This window comes from Motacilla alba, chromosome 1, assembly GCF_015832195.1.
Source record: "Motacilla alba alba isolate MOTALB_02 chromosome 1, Motacilla_alba_V1.0_pri, whole genome shotgun sequence".
Classification (NCBI taxonomy): domain Eukaryota; kingdom Metazoa; phylum Chordata; class Aves; order Passeriformes; family Motacillidae; genus Motacilla; species Motacilla alba.
In genome coordinates, this window is record NC_052016.1 from 57,255,610 (window position 1) to 57,280,088 (window position 24,479).

The 24,479-nt window shown below is 35.7% G+C and overlaps 1 protein-coding gene across 9 annotated transcripts in view; it reads right to left on the bottom strand.

The window, feature by feature from the left end:
* Positions 1–24,479, bottom strand: part of LOC119697190 — a 41,282-nt gene that overhangs the window by 12,732 nt on the left and 4,071 nt on the right. For all 9 annotated transcript variants that reach the window (XR_005255792.1, XM_038127648.1, XM_038127628.1 and 6 more), the window contains 4 exons: positions 17,356–17,480; positions 16,813–16,901; positions 16,392–16,468; positions 12,963–13,106 (listed from right to left, as the gene is read on the bottom strand). Coding sequence is in view for 8 of the 9 variants with exons in the window: in XM_038127648.1 (XP_037983576.1) it covers positions 12,963–13,106; positions 16,392–16,468; positions 16,813–16,901; positions 17,356–17,480 (435 nt within the window). In the remaining variant the exon portion in view is untranslated. The remainder of the gene's footprint in view (positions 1–12,962; positions 13,107–16,391; positions 16,469–16,812; positions 16,902–17,355; positions 17,481–24,479) is intronic.

Here is a 24,479-nt window from a genome sequence, read left to right on the forward strand (position 1 = left end):
TATTGATTAAACAAATACCTAATCAGTACAATTCAGGACAATCCTGAACATTTAAATCCATTTAAGTAAACTCAGCTGCCATCTCAATAACTTTGCTTTACAAAAAGACTCACAAATCATCGTTAGACCAAACATTGTGTTTCTAGATGCCTTTCTAGCATGACGTTTGAATAATAGATCCTGAAAACCTGGTGCAATTCTGAAATTTCAGTAAATGCCATGCAGAGCTGAAAGGTACAAAGTGTAGAGGACAATGTCATGCATTAAGAGCAAATACTCAAATTCAAAACATACTAACCAAAATCCAAATAGTGTAAAGTTACAGTGACTACAGCAACTCTGATATTTACTATTCAGTATATTAAGTGTTGAATCATACATATTTGGAAGACATATTTCATACTTTATTACCAACAAATAATACACTGTGGAAAAATTAGGATGCTGTAGGAGAAATGACATGTTTACAGTTAATTTTGTAGCTCTTTTCAGAACGTCTTATTTATTTTGTCTGAATTTCTCACCAAATTTAACAGAAAGGAGCCCTGACTTCTCTGAAATCTTGATGTTGGCCCATCAGCCAGCTAATCCTGAAATGAAAACCTGTAAGAAGAATCCAGTCTCGGATTCCATCCAGGAACCTAACAACTCTCTTTTCAATTCTTCAGAGAGATGAGGTTTTCAGAGCTAAGTTTGATTGATAAATCTTTGTACCAAAGACCTGTTCCTTTTCTGTAATGCTTCAGTTTTCTGAAAGTCTTTGTTTGGGATGGTACTCCACACAACACACTAAGGCAAAGCAGAAGCTAGAAGTATAGGGTAAAATTAGTTGATTTGGGGGAATGTGTATGTAAAATTACCTGCTTTGTTAAGAGCTGTATTCTGAAATCTTGAGAGAAACAATACAAAACAAACCATAAAAGGTGACTGTCAATGTAGAGGGAAAGCTGACCACTAGGAAACAGCCTGGGAACTAATGGGAATCCTATGGGAACCTATCCTTAGCCTTTTTTATTCATTCTTAAATTTATTCACTATTAGTCTCTTTTAAGTACTTCCTTAATTTGAACTCTACAAAGCAAACCCTCCTAATTCTCTGAGTGCAAAGGACAGCAGCAGCCTTCTCAGCATAGCAATGAAGTTTGTTGACTGCAAGAGGATTCAAAAGTCTTGGTGCCTTGATATCGCTGCAAGGGGCACTACAGATCTCCATAGTGATCTGTAGTGCCCCTTGCAGAAAGCACATGAAATTTATTTCCCTATAATAGCATCCAGATAAGAAATCCTACTAAGAAATGGGACTTTCTTCAACTGTTTCTTTTCCAGATCTATGTATTTTCCATAGTGTGCTCTGTGGTTTACATGGGAATGTCCACACCATGTTGAATTCTGTTCACAATACACTCCATAGTCAGCAACATGCCTCCTATCTCTCCAGAAAGAGAGATACAGGATACCAAAGTTTTAGGATTGAATAGATCTTATTTGTCTATTGAAATAAGTGATATTAAAGTGAAGTACCTGCAATAATAGCTGGAGAGATTACTTTCTTACATATAGCCCACATATGCAGAAATCATATACTAATCCAAGATTATATCTTAAACCTTTAGATTAACTTTCTTCTTTGGTGAAGAAAATTCATTACTTGAAACTGGTTTTAGACAAGGAAATTCTCTGCAGTTTTCAGATTCATAAACCCCCTTACCAGTGAAATAGAAAGTAATGTCCCAATTTTAACTGTTTTTAATGTAGTGGGGAATAAAACATCAGACCTGTGCATCAATTCCAAGAAGAATTTATTGTTGTACCTATAAGTCCTTGTGTTGCCAGAACAACTGCAGAAATGACAACTAAATTATCCATGTCAGCACTGACACAGGAAAGGAATGAACTTCTCCAGCCTTGATATTATTGCAGCTAAACTTTGCTTATCACTCACTTCTCCCAGATGTGAATTTGCACTGCTGCTACTGGAAATGAACTTCCCTAATACTGGTGCAAGCATGTTTCTGTTGTCAATCTCCTGACACATCTGACAACACTTTCAGGACAATGCTGACAGAAACTTTCTTAGGCTGGGATGTTGCATCAGAATTGCAGAAATGAGGGAAAAAGTCTTAAAGGTCTGCACACTTTCTTAGTCTTCTTACTATTACTTCTGAATCAGGAAGGAAAATCACACTGGATGGGATTCACTTTAGAATGCAAGAACAGAAAAAAACCACATGCACCAAATAATGGGAAAAGAATCCCCTGGATGATCCAGAAAAACTAACAGGTATTATTGCATTGAAATTGTTGCATGTCAAAATAATAACAAATACAAATGTTGATCCAGGATGATGATTTAGCACACCTGGATATGACCATGAATAGTGGCATTCACAATTCAACAGTTCATCATAAATACAACTATGTAATTTCTGTGCTTTGGAAATATGGAAGTTTTATAACAGTTCAAGGAAATTAGTTTTATAAAGATTTGAATTTCCTAAAAAAAAGGACTAAAGCAAAAAGGAAAGTGATGAACTATTGAGTGTAGAATAATAAAATGTATTATTCTTCATGGTTCCAGGTAACTTGTTTTTCAATTGATTCTAAGAAAATACTACTCCAAGGAAATATTCTAATGCACTGTGACAGCATAGCTAAAATTTCCTGCTTGGGGTATAATCCCATATCATATTGAAGTATTTGCATTGTCTACTAGTTTTCATTAACTTTGTTCCTTCTCTTTTAGTCCATCTACAGGCCTTTTGAGAGTTTCTTTTACTGTAAAACCATATGGCACACAACCACTGAGAAAATGCAAGAACCAGCATGGAGACAGACTTCTCTTCTTTACTGAGACATTTGCTAGTGAGCTGTTATTAAAAGCATACAACACATGCAATAGGGAAAAGAAAAATAGTGCTGTTTCAGCTGGTATTTAAATTTTGCTACATATTATGCATTTAGAAACCTGGTTAGTAATAAAAAGACCTGAAAAAATATAGTGGTATCTTCATTAAAATAGGAATTCCCCTTCTGTAACACTTTTAAATTTCTCAGCCTACTGTTTAGACAATATTAAAGCTTTTAGCCATAACTCCATTACATGTGACTTTAAGGTTGTACTGTACTGCTCAAAGTCGCACTGACCAGCTTGATTGAGAGTCAGTGCTCAGACAACACTTTCAACTGGAGAAACAAATGTACTTTCACTGAAGTGGAACACACTAATTAATCTAAAGAAATTAGTCACATTTTTCTGAAAAATGGCAAAATCAAGAGTGACTTATTTGCAGTTGTATAGACTTCACCTCCAGCATGCATCTAAGCTGATGTCTGCTTGATATAGAAAAATGTCTGCAATCACTGATGTAATGAATCCTAGAGTCATTTAGGTTGGAAAAAGTCTCTGAGATCATTAAGTCCAACCATTAACTCAGCACTGCCAAGTCCATCACTAAACCACGTCCCCAGGTGCCACATTTACATGTCTATTAAATACCCCTAGGGATGGTGACTCCACCATTTCCCTGGGCAGCCTGTTCAGTGCTTGACAACCAGTAAAGAAATGGTTCCTAATCATCAGGCAAGATGGAGATAAATTAAAATCCAATTCTGAGTGACACTTAGCAATGAGGTACACAGTCTTTCAGAAATGTATGCCATCATGAATCTCCAAAGTCTCTGGACTGTGTTTTCAACATAAAAATTACAGCAGAGCAGCTTGCCTAAGACGGCATTTACTGGGATACACTTCACATTCCCCATCTAGTAAGTCCAAGTACATTCTTGAATTCCTTGTGACCTAATTTTGCTTCAGAAACAACTAAAAATTTAAGTTATAATTTTGGAACGAAAAAAAAGCCAAGGTACCAGCCTTTTTGTATATCTTGTCTTTAGCACTGAAATGAGTGCTGAAATGAGTGATAAAGATCTAGTTCTGCAAAACCAAATGGAAAATTGAGTTATATTATCAGGTGCTCAAACATCTGGGAAAAAACCACAAAACTTGCCAGCATTACTGGGTTTCCTGAAAGCTGAAACTCCATTAGACAGCTGAGTACTCAACTTAGCACTTTGCTGCTGAAGAAACAGTCTTTGTCACCCTTTCCTATTTTGCTCCAGATGATGCCCTTGCACTTCCACTATGGTCTTTTGCTGGCTCTACCACTCTCTTTGTGGGTGGATTCACCTGCCTTGACCCGGCACCAAAAGAAAACAACTACATACTTTGTTGTTATGCTCATTTAACTCTCCAATGCAAGAAGGAAAAAAAGTGTCTAGCTAAGACAAAAAAATAAGTGGTTGGTGGGAACATGTGAGTACCTTCAGCAGCAACATATCAGGTTGCCTCACAGCAAGGAAATTCACCACAAATGATTTGTAAGAAATGCTTACACATTAGTGTTGCAAATTAATTCTCTCTGCCTCAAATCAGTAAAGATCCTCCTAACTGAATTAAATCTGAAGTAACTCAGTATTTGTTATTCTTTTGTCTCTCAACAGCATTGCCACTTGTGGTGAGATTTAAGTATAAGACCTTTATAAAAGACCTTTATAAAAGACCTTTAAGACCTTTATAAAATAAACTACTCTATCACAATGCTCAAAGAGCTGGATATACAGGAATGATGTATATTCAGTTCTGTGCAATATATAATCAGTCAGACTTCTGCCCTGTTCTAGTACATACACAAAAGACCTTGATCCAGAGAGTACACAGAGTAGCATGCAATTGATCTGATTAAAGCATGCCTTTAGAAGCTGTTCATTTAATCAAATACATGGCAAAGGGCAAGCACTTTGCTTTCCAAGGTTAAAAATCCAAACAACCCACCCACCAAAATCCCCATGTTCCTAAGGTAATAGCAATTCAGTTTTAAATAATGGTCCGTTCACTCCATAGAAATTTCAGGTGAGATGACTTTACTGATCTTTGTCCTGCCTGGTTCATGAAAGTCATGAATATCTTATGATTTAAATGCCTAATTTGGCTCCTTAGTCATAGACTATGTTGATCAAGATTAAAGAAATCAATCCTGAATATACTGTTTAAAACACGTTTATGTACTGAATATACTTGTGCCTACTATGAAACATCTACTTTCTGAACAAGTGAAAAACAAGCTGCTTCAGCCTCTTCTAGATGCCATAAATATCTCACCTGACACAATTTGAAACTGAGAAGAGAAACAAAACAACTCCCCCAGAAATAGATGGACTGGTGGATGGCAACCGATGGAGAAGAAGTGCCATTTTTTTCTTTGACTGAATTTTTCTGCACTATCAAGTACGACTTGGTGTCAAAAAGCATGTAGGGAAAAAAAAAAGGACAAGAAGAAACACTCCAAGTGATGTAATTCCATTTTAAGGGGATGTACTTACAAACAGAGAAAGAACCCTGCAGTTTCACCATCAGCCTTTCCCCCATGAAGGCTCAGAGGATCAGTTTCAAGTTCTGGCCACATTTAGTCCTTTCAAGGGAACATGATGGGCACCAATACCAATGTTTTGCACTGCAAATACAGTACCAATCATCTTGTCATGCTCTCTAAAGTTACTGTTCAAATAAGTAAATAAATAAATAAATAAAATGTTTTAACCAGAAAATAAAAAGACCCACACACTGTGATACATCATCCTAGCACCTGAACACAGATGACAGACATTGTAACAGGATGTAAAGATAAGCAAGTACAACAAAAGGGTTTTAAAAGTAAAAATGAGATTTACAGGAGGAAGTTGACCTTTCTTACCAATGTACATTCACACCAAAAACAAATGTAAAATGAAATTTGAGATGAGACATAAGCAGAATCAAGTTGAAGAAAAATAGGGGTGGAAGACTAAGGAAGCAATAGGGGCATAATGAGAGCAGACTTAAATATTTGGAGATAAGTAATAAACTATTCTCTGTTAGGAACTTTCAATGAAAGATGACAGATTTTAGCTGTATTTAAAATAACTTTAATTAGCAAAATTATAGCAAAGACCTAACTATCCACCAAAGCACAGACTATAAATCTGGAACAAAAGCATGAGTTTTACAAACACAAGAAGATACTGCAAACTTAGGGAGGAAAAAAACTATGAAGACAAACGTACTGAACAACACAAAATACTACTTTTAAAAGAACAAGCAAAAAATTCAAATAGCTTAGGGGGTGGGGTACTATATGCTCAGCTTTTAAATCAGCAGGGGACGGGAGGCATTTTAAAAAATAGAGAATAAGATGTAGCTCTCTGCACAAGTTTATAATGAAGGGAAGAAAAGGGAAGGAGGAGATGGATCCAGAGTTATGAAGACAACTGCACTAACAAACACACAGGACTCAGATGAGAAAAAAGCAGTTAAAGAATAAACAAAAAAGGATGGGGAAGTTGCAACAGGAAAACAGTAAAAGAAAACAGTATCAGCAAATATTAAGTAACCAGCCTCTAACCTAGATTATAGCAATATTAAAATTCAAATACTGGTAACTGCAGACAATGTTGCTATTCAGAACATCTGTTCCACTTGTTGCACTCATTCTGTGCATCTCAAATGCTCTATGAAATACTGAGAAACCACAGAGCAGTCAGTTAAAATGCACATTCCATGGTTGTTATTACATCTTTTTCAACAAATCTCCATACTTTGTCATGCTATCATCCAAATTTTACTATTTCCACATACTACACTTTGGTCTTCACTCATTTTCCTTTTCAAATATCTTTTACCAAAGGGCTAGAGATATACAAAAGACATAACGAATTACCCCACTTTTTAAAAAACAGCTCTGTATTATTCCTAGAATGTTGGGGATGAATAAGTGCAGAAAACTGTCTTTCAATTCTCCAATTTAGTGAGCATCAACAGAAATTTGTCTTTGTACAGAAAATGAAAAATTACTTTACAGAAGCACTAATATATACTATTATTTTCTCGTTCTGGAAATACAATGCAGCTAACAAAGGGACATGGAGGGAGAGAAAAGGGGAGCAGCTAAAGGTGTTGTCAGGAACAACTCTGTTGGAGCAACTCTGCCAACATGGCTATGAAACAACGAGAATAAAGGGTACAGCCAGTTTTGCTGCTAGTTAAAGCCAGAAACTTAGTGTCCACCTGAGAATAAGAACAGCATGACAGCCAGGCAGTACTTCCATCAGTGATTTAAAACTCCGCTCAGATAGGTAAGGGCTAACTCTTCTGATATTCTGGACACTGCTCTCACTCTATCACTTATAATCAAATAACTTCTGTCAGAAGGGGACTCTGGAGATCATATGGTCCAACCTCTACTCAAAGCAGTATCAAGATATCATTGCTCAGTGCCTTGCCCATATAAGTTTTGAACATTCCAAGGATGAGATTACACAAGGCACTATCCAATACAAATTTCCCATGTTGCAACCTCCACCTCTTGCTTCTCATCTAAGAGGACCTAGACCTAGGACCAAGAAAGGCACCTAAGTATTAATTATTAGAATCAAGAACTCAGTTTAGACTGCAGGAACAAAGCAGTTACAGAATGAAACACAATGCTCTGCCATCCACATATTACAAACAAGGAATTCAATTTATAATCCTATATAATGAATTTTTGTTGTACTGCCATAAGCACAGTCTCCATAAAGTGAAGGAGAATGCTAAATATTCATTGAGTATTTAGCACATGTAGCAAATGCCTGCAAAGAGCCACAAATGCAAATCAGACATACAGACCTGACCTGCTTTGGGCAGACCATTCCATGTCTATACTTTTGTTGTCAAAGTCCCTGTAAAGCACTGTATCCATCTTACAGGCTATCAGGAAAAATGCTAAATGGGGGAAAGTAATACAGTTAATCCACTCCTAAGAGAGGTTCATGAGCCTTCAGAAACGATTAATGGTTAAGAGCAAGATGTGGGATAAGCTGTTCAGTAACTTCTCACAGACTATTATAATCTATAATACAGGCTACTCAGACCTAAAGCTAATGAATAAAGAAAAAAAAAATTAAAAGTATCATGAATAATGTAACAGCCACACAGGATTATGGGCCTATGACTAAGACTGATTTGTACATGATACAATACATCCCTTAGAAATAAGCAAATGTTTACTCAGTAAGCTAAAGCAGTACTTCTTAGTCTGTTAGCAATTTAGAAAAAGGTTAAACATGACCAACAGAACTCAGCCTTTTAAAAATTAGTAGTTTAGATTGGATTAAAAAAAGAAACAAAAAAAATTAACGTCATTAAAAAGACTGCAAGTACAACTAATTTTTTGTTTGTTTTTGGTTTTCATGGATGTATTCAGGCTTGGCACAACATGATATTGTTACAAGAACACTATAAATCAGTAAGGTACACATGACATGGTCAAGGACTGCCTGCCTGCCTACCAAAGAAATGAAGCGCCAGCACTATCAGCTAAAAGGAAACTGCAAAGACCAATTCCAGACAAAATAATTCAATGCTTTTATTATCCTTGATCTAGAATTACACTGACAGTGTACCTCAACCAAAACCCACCATTTGTAGCTTCTCCATTACAGTAATAAAGACAAATTTGAGATGATCAGACCTTGACAAACTGTTACTTTTTTTTTTAAATAAGACCAATTATGTTTTCACACATTTTTCTGTGAACTCAAAATAAGCAGATTTGAAGCTAATTTCAACCAATTAGCCTATAAAAAGAAAAAAAAAAACCCACAACAAATTTATTGATGAACAAGATTTTCACCTAGGATATTAATAGAGAGCTTTATTCTCTGCTCTTGCTTTTATTTCAAAGGGACAAGAACATAAACTAAAACAAGACAAGCATCAATCTAGAAACCCCAAAGGGAAATATTTCTACATCTGATCCACATGAAACATCTGATCACTTAAAATGAGGGCTTACTTTAAATTTCATTTCAATATTGTCTTTTTAATGCTTTTTACAGGGAATTGTAATACATGCATCTATTCGTCTCAACATATACCTAGTCACTTCATCTCCATGACATACCAGCACTGAACAAAAACATTTCCTCCAGAGAAGATGATTGCTAGGAGAAAGCAGCAGTTAAAACTACATGCCACACATGAATGTGACAATTCTTCTAATTCACTGAGAACGAAACTTACTGTTCAGCTAAAAGAAGAAAACATCAACAATCTAAATTACAACAGGTCAGACACACCAAACAATTAAATATAAATGTTATGGGTCCTATCTCAGCTAGAGAAAGCCTTGTTGTCAGTGATCTATTAGCAGAGAAACAACCATCTCTGCAAAAGGTTTCAATAGACAGATGAAATCTTGGCCTTCTTAAACAGAAAAGGCTTAAAAAATTATGCATCATGGCAAACTAGATTAAAATTAACCTCAAGAGGGCATGGCTACAAGAACAGAAGACAGGATTCCTCACAGGAGATGATTTAACATCACGTCCTAAAAAATTAGCAGTGTTACACCAGGTTGTTTATCACTTGCTGTCACCTCAGCCCCACGCAGCCCCTCACTCAACTCTCTCCTGGTGGAATGAAGAAGAGGATCAGAAGGGTAAAAGTGAGAAAACTCATAGTTTGAGATAAAAACACTAACAGGTAAAGCAAGAGCTGCACATGCAAGCAAAACAAAACAAGGAATTCATTCACCACTTCCCACAGGCAGGCAGGTGTTCAGCCATCTCCCAGGAAAGCCAGGCTCCATCACATGAAACCGTTACTTCAGAAGACAACCACCACCATTCCGAACCCCCTCACTCCTTCTTCCTCCAGCTTTATATACTGGGTGTGATGCCACAAGGTCTAGGATCTCCCTTTGGTCAGCTGGGGTCAGCTGTCCCAGCTTTGTCCCCTCCCAATTCTCTGTGAGGAGCAGAAAGGCCTTGATGCTGTGTAAGCACTGCTCAGCAGTAACAAAAACACCCCTGTGTTATCAATATTGCTTCCAGGGCACATCTAAAACATAGTCCCACACCAGCTATTCTGAAGACAACTAACTTTATCCCACCCAAAACCAGCACACAGGTTTTTTAGGGTTTGGTGTTGGGGTGGTAATTTTTTTCTTATCTATACAAAATTAAAATAAGAAAACGAAATCACCCAAAGAATGCTGGTGAAAACTTTTGGTAATTCAGGACGTAAACCAATAAACCAGGGAACAGCAGCTTAGATAAAGCAGGAAAAATAGAACCACTTTTTCCTATACAGTTGGTGCTAAGTGGTCTGCTATATTGATGCCTTGAGAATGAACCAATTTATGTACAGTCTACAAATTAATTTTCATTTAAATTTCATGCTTAGAAAAGTTAAGTCTTAAATTTACTTACCAAACATCCCACTAGTTTCAAGTATGCAGGAGAAACTTAGGATTTTTATTTATAATATTATGGCTCTATGCATTAGTTAAATTTAAAAAAAAAATCAACCTGACACTATTATTTCGTAAAATATGATGAACTAGAAATTTATTTCAAAAGTGAAAAATGGGAAACCTTCCTTCTAGTTACATTATCATCATAAACAGAAGTACTGTACAGAAAGTAAAGACAGTAAGAATTTTCATTCTTACATTCCTTGCACATTTTGAACAAATAACTAATTTTCCTTGGTTTGGAGGGCATGAGAAATTCAGTACCTGTAACATGTATTTCACACATTTTTTTAACCTATAAATAGTATAGTGTAAAATCAGCTTCTGAGATATATGTCTGTCCATGATCCGTGACTGTCACATCCTCATAAAATATGATTATACCATGAAACAGAGAAGTGTTACGCTGACAGTAATTCCAGTGGGTTTTCACCTACCATGTCACTGTACTTACCTCAGAATACAGCTGCACAGATGAAGCAATTTACAAATGTTTGATACACAAATTGCAAAGCTTCCCTTTCCTGAGTGTCCTTTTCAAACTGCAGGCCAATTGATCAGCATGCTTTGCACAGCAAAAACACTCCCATGCACCAATAATTAAAAAAGTATCACACGAAAAGCTGCATCATCTTAGAACAGTACAAATTAGTACCTATTCAAATAAATACTGCTAAACAACCCCATTTCAATCTTCAATAATCAGCTCTTTTTTGCCATGCCTTAGCACTTTGTGAATATTACATAAGCCTCAATAAATTTCATCATGTTACAGCTTACAGTAAAATAGAGTAAATTAGTCTAAAATCTTTTTATCTTCCCCACACTTGAAATGTGCTTTCATGTTGAAATATAAAAAACTTTGGCATAACTGAAGTATTACTGAGCATTTACAATGATATCCACAATTCTTTTGAGACATGGAAAAAGATAACAATGAAAACTAAAATAAATACTTGGTATGAATAACAGACAATGAAGGAAGATAATTAATACAGTCGGGGAGTCTCTTTTTTCTACACATACACATAATATATTAACAATGCATGCGCTAGTGAGACATTTTAAATTCTGTTTTAAATAATTAAAATAAATTTGCACAATAGGTGTAGAAAACTACAGAAAGATACTTCACTATATACCTGGATTTTCAGCTCTCACGGTATTCAGACTTTAATGACGAAAAGATTTTTAGAGCCTATTCAAAAATTGTCCACAATTTAAAAAATTATGCTGGCTTTTCAATTTTCAAAATTCTGATACTGTGACACAAAATCAGTAGTAGATAACCATCTAAATTCTTTTCATTACATACTCATATTCTTGACAAAAATTCCTAGTCAACATTTGGTCATTCAGTGTATAAGGAAGTCAAGAGTAGTTAGGTTATATCAGCTAGCAGGTTAGTAACAATGCTCACCTGTATAAAATCCTACGAGCCTGAAAATATAAACTGTTGCATTGAACTACTTCAACAATACTGAACACAAATATATTTTATTAATACAGCAAGCTGTTAGAAAAAAGGCAAAGTGAACACTTACAAATTCATCGTTTTTTTAAGAGAAAAAGAGCAGTAAGTTAGTCAGTCTCCATGCTGGCTCTTTCTTTGTTATGTGCTGAACAGATTACATTGGCTATGCCAAAATTAGGAATGCAAGATGGTTTTACAGAACTATATCCACAATTTATATTGAATTGATTCATCACAACAGTGGACTGGGAATTGACAGCCTAATTATTTAAAACTTCATTTTTATCACAAATGAAAGAAACTGACTTAGAAAGACACAGCTGTGAAATTTCAGTGGTTTAGTGATAAAAATTTAGGGTTTTTTTCAGTCTGCACAAAACAAGTTGGTGGTATGCCAACATCATCATAATTTATATACTGCTGATGAGAATAAATAAAAAAATAATTCAGGTTGCAGAGTTTATGACTGGTGAATACTATACTGGCAGAATGTTGCTTCAGCTGCCACATGAACTTCCGAGACCAAAAAAGAAAGGAAAAACCCCAAAAAACAACAACAAAAAAATTAAACCTCTTAACTGAAATAAAAAAAAAAACACTTGCCAAAATTTTGCCAATTGGCAATACATGCCAAATAGAACTAAAGGACAATCCAGAACATAACTGCTTTCAAAAAAATCTCCAAAAAGGTAAGAAGACTAAATAACTATCATTAAAATTGATTATTATGTAAATAAACTCTTCTTTTCAAGCTTTACTTCTCTTTTAAAAGATCCTTAATATGACCCCTTCTTTAAAAAAAACTGCTCAACAGTTATTTAATTTATGACATCATTGTCTTAGATTTCCAAAGAAAGACTCTGCTATATGCCATACTATATTAAATATTTTACTAAAATCCAAGGTCTTACAACTTTAATAGTTATAAAAAACATTAAATGTACAATTTTATTTACATGCAAGTCCATTAAAAAGAACAACCTCCAGAAGAGAATGGGTCTTGAAACAGGCCTATTTAAAACACAGAAAATCACTACTTTATTGGAGGTGATGATGTGTTTTAAAAGCGCAAATAACAGATTCTTATTAACTGAATGCAACTGTGTCAATGGCTACTGGAAATACTGAAAGAACTCCATGAGTCTGTATTGTCTCCCCACCTATGTCTTCTCTGCAGAGGTAGTCTTTGAGTGTTTTTGTGGGGAGGTACCACTGAATTCATGACAATAGGGATGGATATATGATATTCATATCGTTCCAACATCTGAGCAATCTTCTCACGAGTGACTCCATGCTTATTCCTCCTACAAAAACAAAAATTTCAATAAATTATCGGGTATGTTTATAGGTATATATAGTCATATGTAAATAAATAAAAAAATATGTAAAATTGCATGTTACAGTCTCTAAGAAAAAACCCTCTAAATTCTCAATTTTTCTTCTAGCTTTCATTACACTATATTCTCATTCTCAAGTTATTCAACTAGCATTAAGGTTTATTTTAACAATCCACAGCTGCATATATTAAGTAACAGTAAACAATAGTGTTATCCTTCTTCATACACAAATGTGATGTTATTCACTCTAACTATGTACCTGAATTACCCTAGAAGGATTTTACTATTTCTTCATCAGATTTTACATGGTATACTAGGTAGTGAGTAGAGATGAGTAGTAGCACAGACTACTCCTTATGGAAGAAATGTTCAAACTAGCATAAAATATGCAACTACACGGTTTCAAGACTTAATGACAAAATATTTTCTAATCAAGAAACCTCTCTACAGAGTAAGAAGTGACTTTAGTTCTGAACCAGAACAACACACTCAGAACACTTTAATCTACTAGTTATAACTCACACTTGCTGTGAATTCAGAAATGTAGTGAAACACATGGAAGGGAAAAGGTATCAAAAGTGCTGTCCTATTCTTGCAGTGCTCAGTAACCAGCTACTCTCAGGGAGAACTTGCTCTATTAAGAACCTGAGCACATTACATTAGACTATATATATGTGTGTGTGTGTATATATAAAATCTCCTCGGTATTTATGGAATAGAGCCTCAAAAATCCATGTTAGCAGAGAATTTCAGTCTCTGCTAGAAGAAAACCACAAGCCACAAGCACAAACTGAATATCAGAGAACTGACAAAATTGTAACAGAAATTAATCTAAAAGAAGAGACATAAAACAGAAACAAAAGGTTTTGATAGCATAAACAAGCATATTTACTTCTTATTGCCAAGAAACCTTGTCCAAGCTAAATTATGTCCACAACAAACCAACAGGGAATATATTTCTGCATCTTTGTACTTTCTCCCAGGGACAGAAGAGGTATGGGCCTTAACTTGATCAGTTCTACAGAGGAGAAATCAACAGTGGGAACAAACAGTCTATACTGGAAAGACAATATTCCATACAGAAATATTTCAGAAGACTGATTCCTCACCATCCAGCCCCCTCAGGACTTGCTGAGTAATACTATAACAAAGAACTAGGCATCAAGTTGACAAGGGCTCAAAGCACACTCCAGGTAGCACACTAATTTCACATTCAGAATGGAAGCAGAACTGGTGATCTCAGAACTATTCAAAATTACATTGGCTCCTTAAAGGTGTATTTTATCAGCTTGCTTTCTATGAAGAAAATGCTTAAGCAGAGCATTTCCGTCATAGACGCTATTCCCTGAGACAACACCAGAAGCTGGAGTAATCATCGCTTGTGGCTCATTGTTAAAATGCTTTTAATTTCTACATTGTGCTAAAGCAGCTCAGGAGCAGCTGCATGTTGAACTAATCACTTGGTGAGTCTTAGCAGTTTTGATTTTATTCACAAATATGAACAAGGTTAATGATAGAGAAAAAAGTCAACCCTCTAGAAATATGTGGATTTTATAAAGCACTTGACATTTGTGACAGAAAAAAAATGAGAAGAGCAAGTGTAAGTCTTTTAATGCCAAATGTTGGAAGCAGAAAAGTTATTCAGTATTTTCCTATCAATATTCAATATTTTACTATCTTAATACTCCTAGAAAAAAATTACAGCTCAAGTACACTGGACATAAAGTGCACATGCATCCACAACTGGATGGACTTGTGCATAATCACTTCATAAAAGACAAAGTACTTCTCCTTGCAGAATAAGGCAGGATAATAAAATCACCAGCAGCAAAATCGCATCAAGCGTATACACTGATTTAAAAAAGGAAATCAATTTGCTGTATAGTGTCATTTAATACTGGTATACTGGTATCGCCTCTTCAGGCATGTCTTCACTCATTCTTTGGCAGCTTGCTATGCTGAGAGAGCATAAAGTCATCTATCTAAACCAAAACAGACATACCAGCAAAAGCTCCTAACAGATAGGAGGAGGAAGACTGTTTTGCATGGAGGAACACAGAACCTATTGATAAAGGCAAAGTTCTGCCACTATTAAATGCTTCCATACTACCCTTCACCACTGCACCCTCAGCAAGCTTGCTGATGAAACAAAACTGAGGAGCCCTCTCCCAAAGTAACTAAAGGACAAAATGAAAACTTACATCACCACCTTTAATAAATTCACAAAAAATAAAGTTTCCAGGCAATGGGCCTCTGTTTAAATATTTAAAGCAACCAAAACTGCTAGAGTGTTTCTAGGAATCTTCTAAAAACTGGTAACAGCACTTCACAGTTCAAGAGTTTTGCTCTGGGAAAGATATCAACTTTACTCCTACAATTAATAATTGAACAATAAGATTCAACAGTAACAACACAACAGTTCATCCTGTTGCTTGTTAAGATCATCTGGAAACATGAATTATTCATGGAAAATTAGTCTGTTTTGTGTAATGGAAATCTTAAGTACCTGATTACTAAGATTCCTAACTTGGCTGTGCTGCATGCTAAACTAGAAAAATGTACTATCATTCTACAGAGAGAGAACTACACCTCTAGAAATAAGTGGTAGCTTATGAGCAAAAGGTGAAAACTTTAGAATGTTTATAAACCCAACAGAGTCCAAGTCAGTAATGCAAGCATTAGACATATATATAAATACATGTATTTCATGCACTGAGGGGCTACTTCACAAAGCTGAAGCAATTAGAGGCAAAGTCAACTGGACATATATAAAACAAAAATCAGTGAGAGAATTCTGTCATCAACTGTGAAAATATTGCACTACTTTTCAAACAAAGAAATATCCTTGAGCTGGTTTGATACCTCATAGATTCCAAAAGCAGATATATCTGAGACAAAAAGGACATTAACCAGGAAAAATAAGCACCTTCCCAAGCACTCTCAGAACCCAGAAGTTCAATGACCCATGTTCAGCAGTACTCTAAGTCACATCTACACATATCCAATAAAATTTTAATATTGAAATTTTGGGCAAACAAGATGGAGCTGGTCTACTTGTTTATTAATTAAACTTCCATGTAAAGGTATATCTCAAAATGCCTATTTAAATAAAATACATTTCATACTACTAGTGAAGAACTTGAGAAAACATTTTGAATAAAATATAACTTACTGCATATATATTTATGCATTCATATTTATCTGTCTATCTCTCTATATAAAGTACCATGATTTCTGTAAGAGAAACCTTACTTTTCTAGTTCTTCAGGATCAAACTTCCACCAAGTATCTGGCTCATGGAATTCCACTCTATATCCTTTTTCTAGAGCCTGCAGCAAGCAAAGAAATATATGTGATGCGTACCATGATCACATAAAACATAAGAAAAAAATTAAAAGACAAGTATAATAAACAGATGCAGCAGCATACTCTGCTGTGGTACTATGCTGAATTTCACTTACACCCAGCTGTCATTTCAGGCTAAGCAAATTAAGTCAATTCTTGACTTGATCTAAACCATTGCCACACCAATTACTAATCATTATCAATAAGCAGCCTCTCTCTTTAAAAACTTGAGTAAAAATGTTTCTGGACAAAAAGTATCAACTTATGCCATGCAGCAAGGGTAAGTTTGAAAAATTGTTACAGGTGACAATCATGCAACAAAACCTACCACTTCCACATAAGGCTTCATTTCCCAGGCTTGAGTATTAGTGTTGTCTATTATAACTGGAGATTTTCCCTGCTCCATTGCTTGCTTTGCTGAAATGAAAAATTGTGCAAGTTAATAAACCACATGTAAGTCGAACAAAAAAAAAAAAAAAAAACTGCCCCAGATTTTCTTTCACTAATCTACTCTGACTGAAACACTCTGTTCTGAGAGAGAGAATAAAAGGTACAAGCAGGAATGAAAAGAAGCAGAAACAAGAATGTGATGACCAAAGAAACAAGGTTTTCTATTTTTAACTTTGAACCCTGTATAAGTTTGAAATTTAATGTGTGTGTATATATATATATATATATATATATATATATATATATATATATATATATACATGAATAAAGTATAAAAACCACCTGAAATACTTCTATATATGCTTTGCTAAAATATATATACTCCTTTTCATATAGACTCTTAATACTCATACATGTTATGCTACACTTTTATTTCCTCTATGTAACACAGCTTAATAGGATGCCTTTTATTCATTCCAACCTCTCTTCCGGTTCCACTCATGGGCATCCCCAAGCTGAGCAGCATTATAGGTGTATCCATACTGCTGACGAAAATAATCATCAGTGCTGAGCACAATGCCATCACAACTCTGACCAAGGAGAACACTGTTAAAGGAAAACACAAAAACATACTCACTTTTAATTTTCAGATAAATACATTAAAAATATAACTAAATTGAACTGCGACCTGTTTCTGAACTTCCTGCAAACCTCAGACAGATTTATAAAAAGCACACCCATATAATAATACTAATAATTCTAATCCAAATCAAAGCAATATTTCCATATTTGTTGTTCCTTCTCCATTCCCAAGAGATGTTTGTATTCATCTAATTTTATGGCTATACTACAGTAAGTACCTCATTATAATTCAATATATTTGCTAACACTTTCCATCTCAATCCTCACTTGGAAATATGTCTAGAAAGCAATCTGATCATGAGAACTCCCTGTTCTGCCAAGTGTAAACCTAGTTTCAGAAAGTCCTTGGAAACTGGTGTTTAAAGGAAAACCTTATATAACTGAGACAACAGCACAATTCTGTTTAAAGTCCAGCCTATAGAATAGGTGTAGATTGGACTTTTTATCTTAAGAGACTCCTTGTCTCTTTTTAATTCTATGGCATATTTAAATCTGAAAACAGAAAAGGCCCGTTAGTGCCACAGAGCATGTAGAGCCCACTGCAACACTCAGATATCTGTGGAAATTTAAGCAACTATTCCAGCTCAGAAACAGGCAACATATACCCACAGGCTACAAAAGCCAAACTGCACTAGCAGTATGCGGGACTGCACTACTGCTGAGGCGGCAGGAACAAAAAAGAATTGGCCAGATCCCAAATAACTCACGGGAACAAAGATATGCTAGTTCTAAATTACCAAGCTTTCCCATATGTATCTGCAGAAGAAACACTTAAATGTAATTCCTACACAAGGAATTTGCTATGTTTTGCCACCTGTCACCAACAACAGGCTTGGCTGCTTCAGGACAAATAGCAAAGCTATTTGAGAAAGCAGAGCATGATACATTTAAAGTTCAGCCACTTTATTTGAATACTGATAAATAATTGGTTTTGTTATAAATATTATAAATTTATATTTATATGAATTATAAATTATTTGTTTTGTTAGAGCCTAGATTTTTCAATGGGGTGTGTATTACACTGGTTTAGAAGAGTGCAGAAGGATTAATCATCTATTTTTGTTCTAAATAGATCAAATGGTACCAGTAAATCATACATCACACACAGCAGCAATATTTTTATCCCTTTTCCTCTCTTGTATAAAATATTTAACAAATTTATATTCATTAAGTTACTTGGCTGTGATTTCACACATGGCTCAATGCTCTCAGGTACAGTATGCTGCATTTGCCAATTAATAATGCAAGAAAAACTGGATCCGTCTTCCACGCTCACTCCTTGTGTGCTGGATGTATATACACATATCCTAATGAACCAATAATATCTGGGATTCTTCTACTGGCTGAGTAGATGGGCACACCTCTACAGTCTCTAGGGGCCTGAGCATCAGGTGGATGGACATACCTCTACAGTCCCTAGGGGCCTGAGCATCAGCACTAATGAGACACTGATTTTCATTTTTATTTCTAAGAACTGACTCTGTCTGCTCATGTTCTGGAGAATAACTCACTCGAATTCTTTTGTTGCCTCCTCCAAACATCATTAGTCACAATAAAGAAATACAGTGACAAGGGCTCCGAAATCTTGCAAACCCCTCAACACAGTGTATTCTTGAAATAGTTTGTTAGTATTCCTTGAAGTTCAGAATACACCACAATTATTAATGAACCAATATAATTGAAATAAAAGATTTAATATAGTAAACTGTAATTGCAATAATCCTAAACTCATAGAAATTGAGAAGGCAAAGTAGTTACCAAAGAGGCCAGAGTAACAGAGCCCTTACCCCATACACAACACACAAGCTTTCACAAAGTCATGAGTTTATTAACTGAAACTTCAAATACTACGATAATGACTAGAACCTCTTTCTGAATTGTGAAATTAAATCATAAAACATAGCATTTTAAAAGCCTGACAATTACCTCTTTGAGAATTCCTAGTATTTAAACTTCTAAAATTCTAAGCAGGAAATTATTGGTGGACATCATATGGAATAGCTCATTTACCTCTAACATGTGTTTGGAAATAAAATTTATCCCAGGCCCATGAACTAGAGAACAGAAGAACAAAAAAGACTACCTACAGAAAGAAAGCATCATTACTATCTAAACCCACAGAGATGATATTGCACTTTTAAGAGATGAAAAAAGAAAAAAAAGATAAATGTTTTTCTAATGAGAGTCAAACTCCAGGTTAGTCAGTATGCACACATGCTTGAAATGAGTAGCATATTATCCAACTGCTGGAATACAGCTTTTTCACTCTAAACCTTCCCTCCAAGCAAACACCACCTTTGAACACAGTAGGATATTGAAATTAAAGTAGCTCATCTACTTTTTCCAGAAATGCTACCTGATCTAACACAAGGTATTATCCTGACATACAAAATCTCATGTTGAAACCAAAATATTAACTATTCAGCAAACCAATACACATTTTTTCCAATGCATTTGAGCATGCATGCACACACACAAATCCTTTTAAAACAGTCCCCAAATCCGTATCCTGGTTAGCCTACTTTGATAAACGATTTTATAATACAAAGATAAATAATTCACCTATTTAAAATAGCTACCATATTGTGGATGAGGAAAAAAGTAGGCAATAACTAAATATAGCTTCAAAATATGCAGCATTACTGAGCTGTGTAAACGCTCCTCTAGAAGTGCTGTTTATAACACTGTTTAAATAAATATATATTTAGAAACAACAGCACACCACTGCTTCTACATCCAGCTATAAACATTAATTCTAACTCTTCCCTTCAGAAGACCTTCCTCTGAGGAAAAATGGCCCCAGAAAAAGACAGCTGTCTTTATACATTACTGGATTTAACTAAAAACAGACTTCTTAAATGACACCAATATGTGCTCTTTCAATTTCATTAAGCTCTCTTTTATTCAAATTAATGCTTAAGTATTTATGGAGAAAAGGCAAATTCCAACTGCTGCCAACTTCAGTAGCAAAATATTTTACAAATACAAGCCTCTTTTCCTGTAACTTTTACCAGGACTGTAAGATCACATTATCATCTACTTCTAACTGTAGCAGACTTCAGTTACTTGGGCTAAAGCTATCACTGCTGGGTACCTGTCTGGCCAAACTGCTTTCAAACATTTTTAACTAAATGGTCAATCTCCTCCAAAACCAAGGAAAAAAATAAAGCATTTGTGTAGTATTTTGTTATTCCAAGCTTTTCTCTGAGAAGCTTTGGATTGAGGAAGTGAAATCTGACAAAGTACATGCATTTTTTTGCCCTGCAAAAACTTTTTGTAAATCTGATGCTATACAACTTTAAAAAGTCACGTGCACAGCAAAAAGTAGTGGAAAGAACTCATGATTCTCACGGAAAACCCAATCCCGAACAGAGCAATCTGGCAGTGGCAGGAAGATCACACTTTTCTCCCAACTCACGAATGGCAACAAAAGGAACAAAATATTGAACAAAATAGGAGGACACGGGAAGCAGTGGTATAAACACTGGAACAAGCAACTTGGTACTGGCAGTAGAGCTAGGAAACAGGGCCAAGGCAGAGTGAAGCAGAGGGAAGACACTGGCATAATGAAGTTGGGAGGGAGATAATACCACTGACTGAAACAAGGAGAAAATTAATCTGGGAAGAAACGCGATGAAGACTGGAGATGGAACTGAAGAAATGAGCTTAGTATTCAGAAGCAGATATGGAGTTAGTGAGCACAGACCAAAAGCCATGACTGGATATGAGCAGGAAAACAAAAATGGAAATGGATGGTTAAGAAACAGATTTCGTATGAGCCTCATTGGCTAGGATTGTCTAAGTCAGGCGGACACAGGAAATAAATCCATGAGATGATGGGAGCTCCCCAATGAGCCAGAAATGGCTGATAGATATTTAAGGCAAGTAAAGACAAAGACCCAAAGAACTAACGGCTCCTCAACCTCACCTAAGCTCTGTCCTGGAAACAACGGAGTGCATCCTCAGAATCTATTTCCAAACATGTTAAGAAAATTAAGATAACCAAGAAGAGCCAGTGTGGGGTTTGCAACAGACAAATCATTCTTTACTGACCAGAACACACTATGATGCAACAAGTGCATTTGTCAATGAGGACTGAGAGATGAATGCAGCATACTCAGAAATTACAAAAGCTTCCAACATCATCTCCCATCCAGTAACAAGTAGAGAACAACAAAGGATACAGTAAGACCACTTTTTCAGTATCTTCATCATAAACCTGGACAATGAGGCAGAGCACTTGCAGATGACACCAGATTAGCAGTGATACTCAACACTGAGCTGAACAGTGAAACTTCTATCCAGAAGGCCACAGAGAAACCTGAAAACTGGGCTAAGCAAAACATCAAGAAGCTCAACAGAGAAAGAGTCAAGTTGTACAAATGATGAAACCTAAGCCTCAGCACAGGCAGGAAACTGAGTGGTTGAGCAGCTCTGTTGAAAAGAGTCTGAGGACTACAGTGGAGATCAAATGAGATGAGTGAATGGTGTAGCCTCATCAAAGGTGGGGCAAATCACAACCTAGGCTTTCATAGAGGAAGTGTGGCCAATAGATCACCTGAGAAGGTATCACCCACACTTTACCTGGCTCTTGTGTGGTCAATCCTGAAACACTGTATCCATTGTGGGACTTCTCAGTTCAAAAGACATGCTGAAAAACATGGGAGGGCTGAACAGATGGCTACAGGCATACAACATCCACGGAGAGGTTAATAGCAGCTGGGTTTGTTTAGTCTGGCAGTGGAGACAGTAAAAGGCCTGATGTCAACTTATTACAGTGACTAAACCTCTCCCTTATCAGAAGGGAAGCTGCAAAGAACATGAGCCATATTCTGCCATGTAACAACACATGTTATTACACAGGACATGCAAATTACAGCTTGAGAACTTCAGTTTGGAGATTAGGAACAACTTCCTTACTTAAGTGGTTTGTACTGCGCTAGAGAAGTTTGGTGAGACCACAGAAATCTCTGTGGTGTTTTTAAGCTCAGGCCTGACAAAAACATACCTGACCTGATCCAGTGATGGTGACAGACCTCCTCCAAGCAGAACAATGAACTAGTTAACATTCGGTACCCTCTTCCAAAAAATACGCCCGTAATTCCAACTGCTTAGTTGGAATGGAAGAGTCAAAACCAAAAACAAACTCCAGTAGAAGATTTGAGACAGACACAAGTCAAGTTTGTGAGCAGGAAGAGTATCTGTACTTAAAAACCCTTACTCAGCACAAAACACTAATAGAAATTTGAGATTCCAAGGTCTCGCTACTGGCTGTGCTGTCATTTCCCACTTGGGAAACCCACTTGCAAGATACACTTCATCCCCCTCTAGTGCTGATCCACACAGACAATGTCAGTTTTCTGCTTTTCCTTCACAGTTATTTTAGTGGCACAAATGGTAAAGGTTTGCCTGCAGTTGCCAAAACATCGGCAAGGATACCTGTGGGTATTAATATAGCATCAGATATAACATCATTGCTATCCTAGGCTATGCTGCAGAATTCTATGATGCCACATAGAAAAACAAGTTCAAAACATGTTTATTAAGACTTAACTAGTAATAAAGTTATCTTCCCCATCGGCACCCATTGATTCTGGGATGTTTTCTCCCAAGGTATGCAAGACCCATGATTTCATGTGCATTAACAACTGCAACCAAGCATTAAACATACGAAACTGCATGTAATTGAATACACTGAAAAACAAGCTCCATGCTGTTTAAATTCTGCACTCACTTTTGGTAACTATTCTTAACCTTGATCTCATAGTGCCCACTTTCCCATCTGCTTAACAAAATTAGTAACTGATCTCACTAATGAGAGATGAAAAAGGCACAAATACATGTTCTTAAAAACCTGAAGATTTTTCAGATGATACGAGTCATATATTTGGAGAAAAATTTAGAGACAAATTAGCACACCAAACATGGAAAACAAATATATTTCGTATTTTCATATTAAGTTTTATGCATATTTTCACATATTAAAGGAATTATTGACGTAATACCAAATGGGGACATGCAGCTTGGAAAATGCAGGCTTGCAAAATACAGCAATCAGTAACTATAAAAAAATATAGCAAAAACTACTGAATCATACAAGAAAAATACCTAGTAGAGATTTCTAGTTGTTATATGGAGATTACCGTCTCCTAAACACCAGGAAAAAAATCTACTAATACAACGTTACTCCTTTATATTACAAAAAAAAAACCAAATAAGAACATGATGACTATCTATTCCACAGTCTCCTTGCATACATCAGATGATAACTACAGAAGACATCCTACGATGTAGTTTCTGGATGAAACTCAGTAAGTAAATCAGTCAGTACAGATTAAACAACTTCTTTTTTTATAGACACAAGAGAAACTTACTTTCACTTAATACAGGTACCATCTGTGCTCTGTCCACTTTTTGTGCTTTTTAAAATAGGCCAAAAAACACAAAGGGAAAATCCAAGTTTGAGCTATTACCTATTTTTAACCTCATCAGACTTCAACAAGTATATTTGGAAGAAAAAATAATGCTTTTATTGTGTGTTGTTCACAAATAAGGAAGAGTAGCTGACAGACCATACTATGAAAAAAGGGAATGGGATAATGCTCAGTTTCTTCAATACACCAAAACCAAGTATTTTCAGAGTAGCAGCATTCTTCTAATAGCCTTTCAAAATTTTTAAATGGGCATGAAAAAGGACTTCTGGTTCAGTCAAACTGACATTGTTAGACTTGATGTGAGGTTTTTTTAAAAATTAGGGAAATTAAGAATTAATAAAAAGCAGCAGACTACCACATTTCAGAAAATTTCAGAATAAAAGACTATGCAATTTAATGGATGCTCAACATTTCAAATTTAACACAGAGGAGCACCTGTTCATCAAAACTCTGAGGGAGACAAAACCCCCAAATAAATCTTATTAATATTTATCGTCACTTGCACTCTTTAAGTACAAATGCCAGCTTT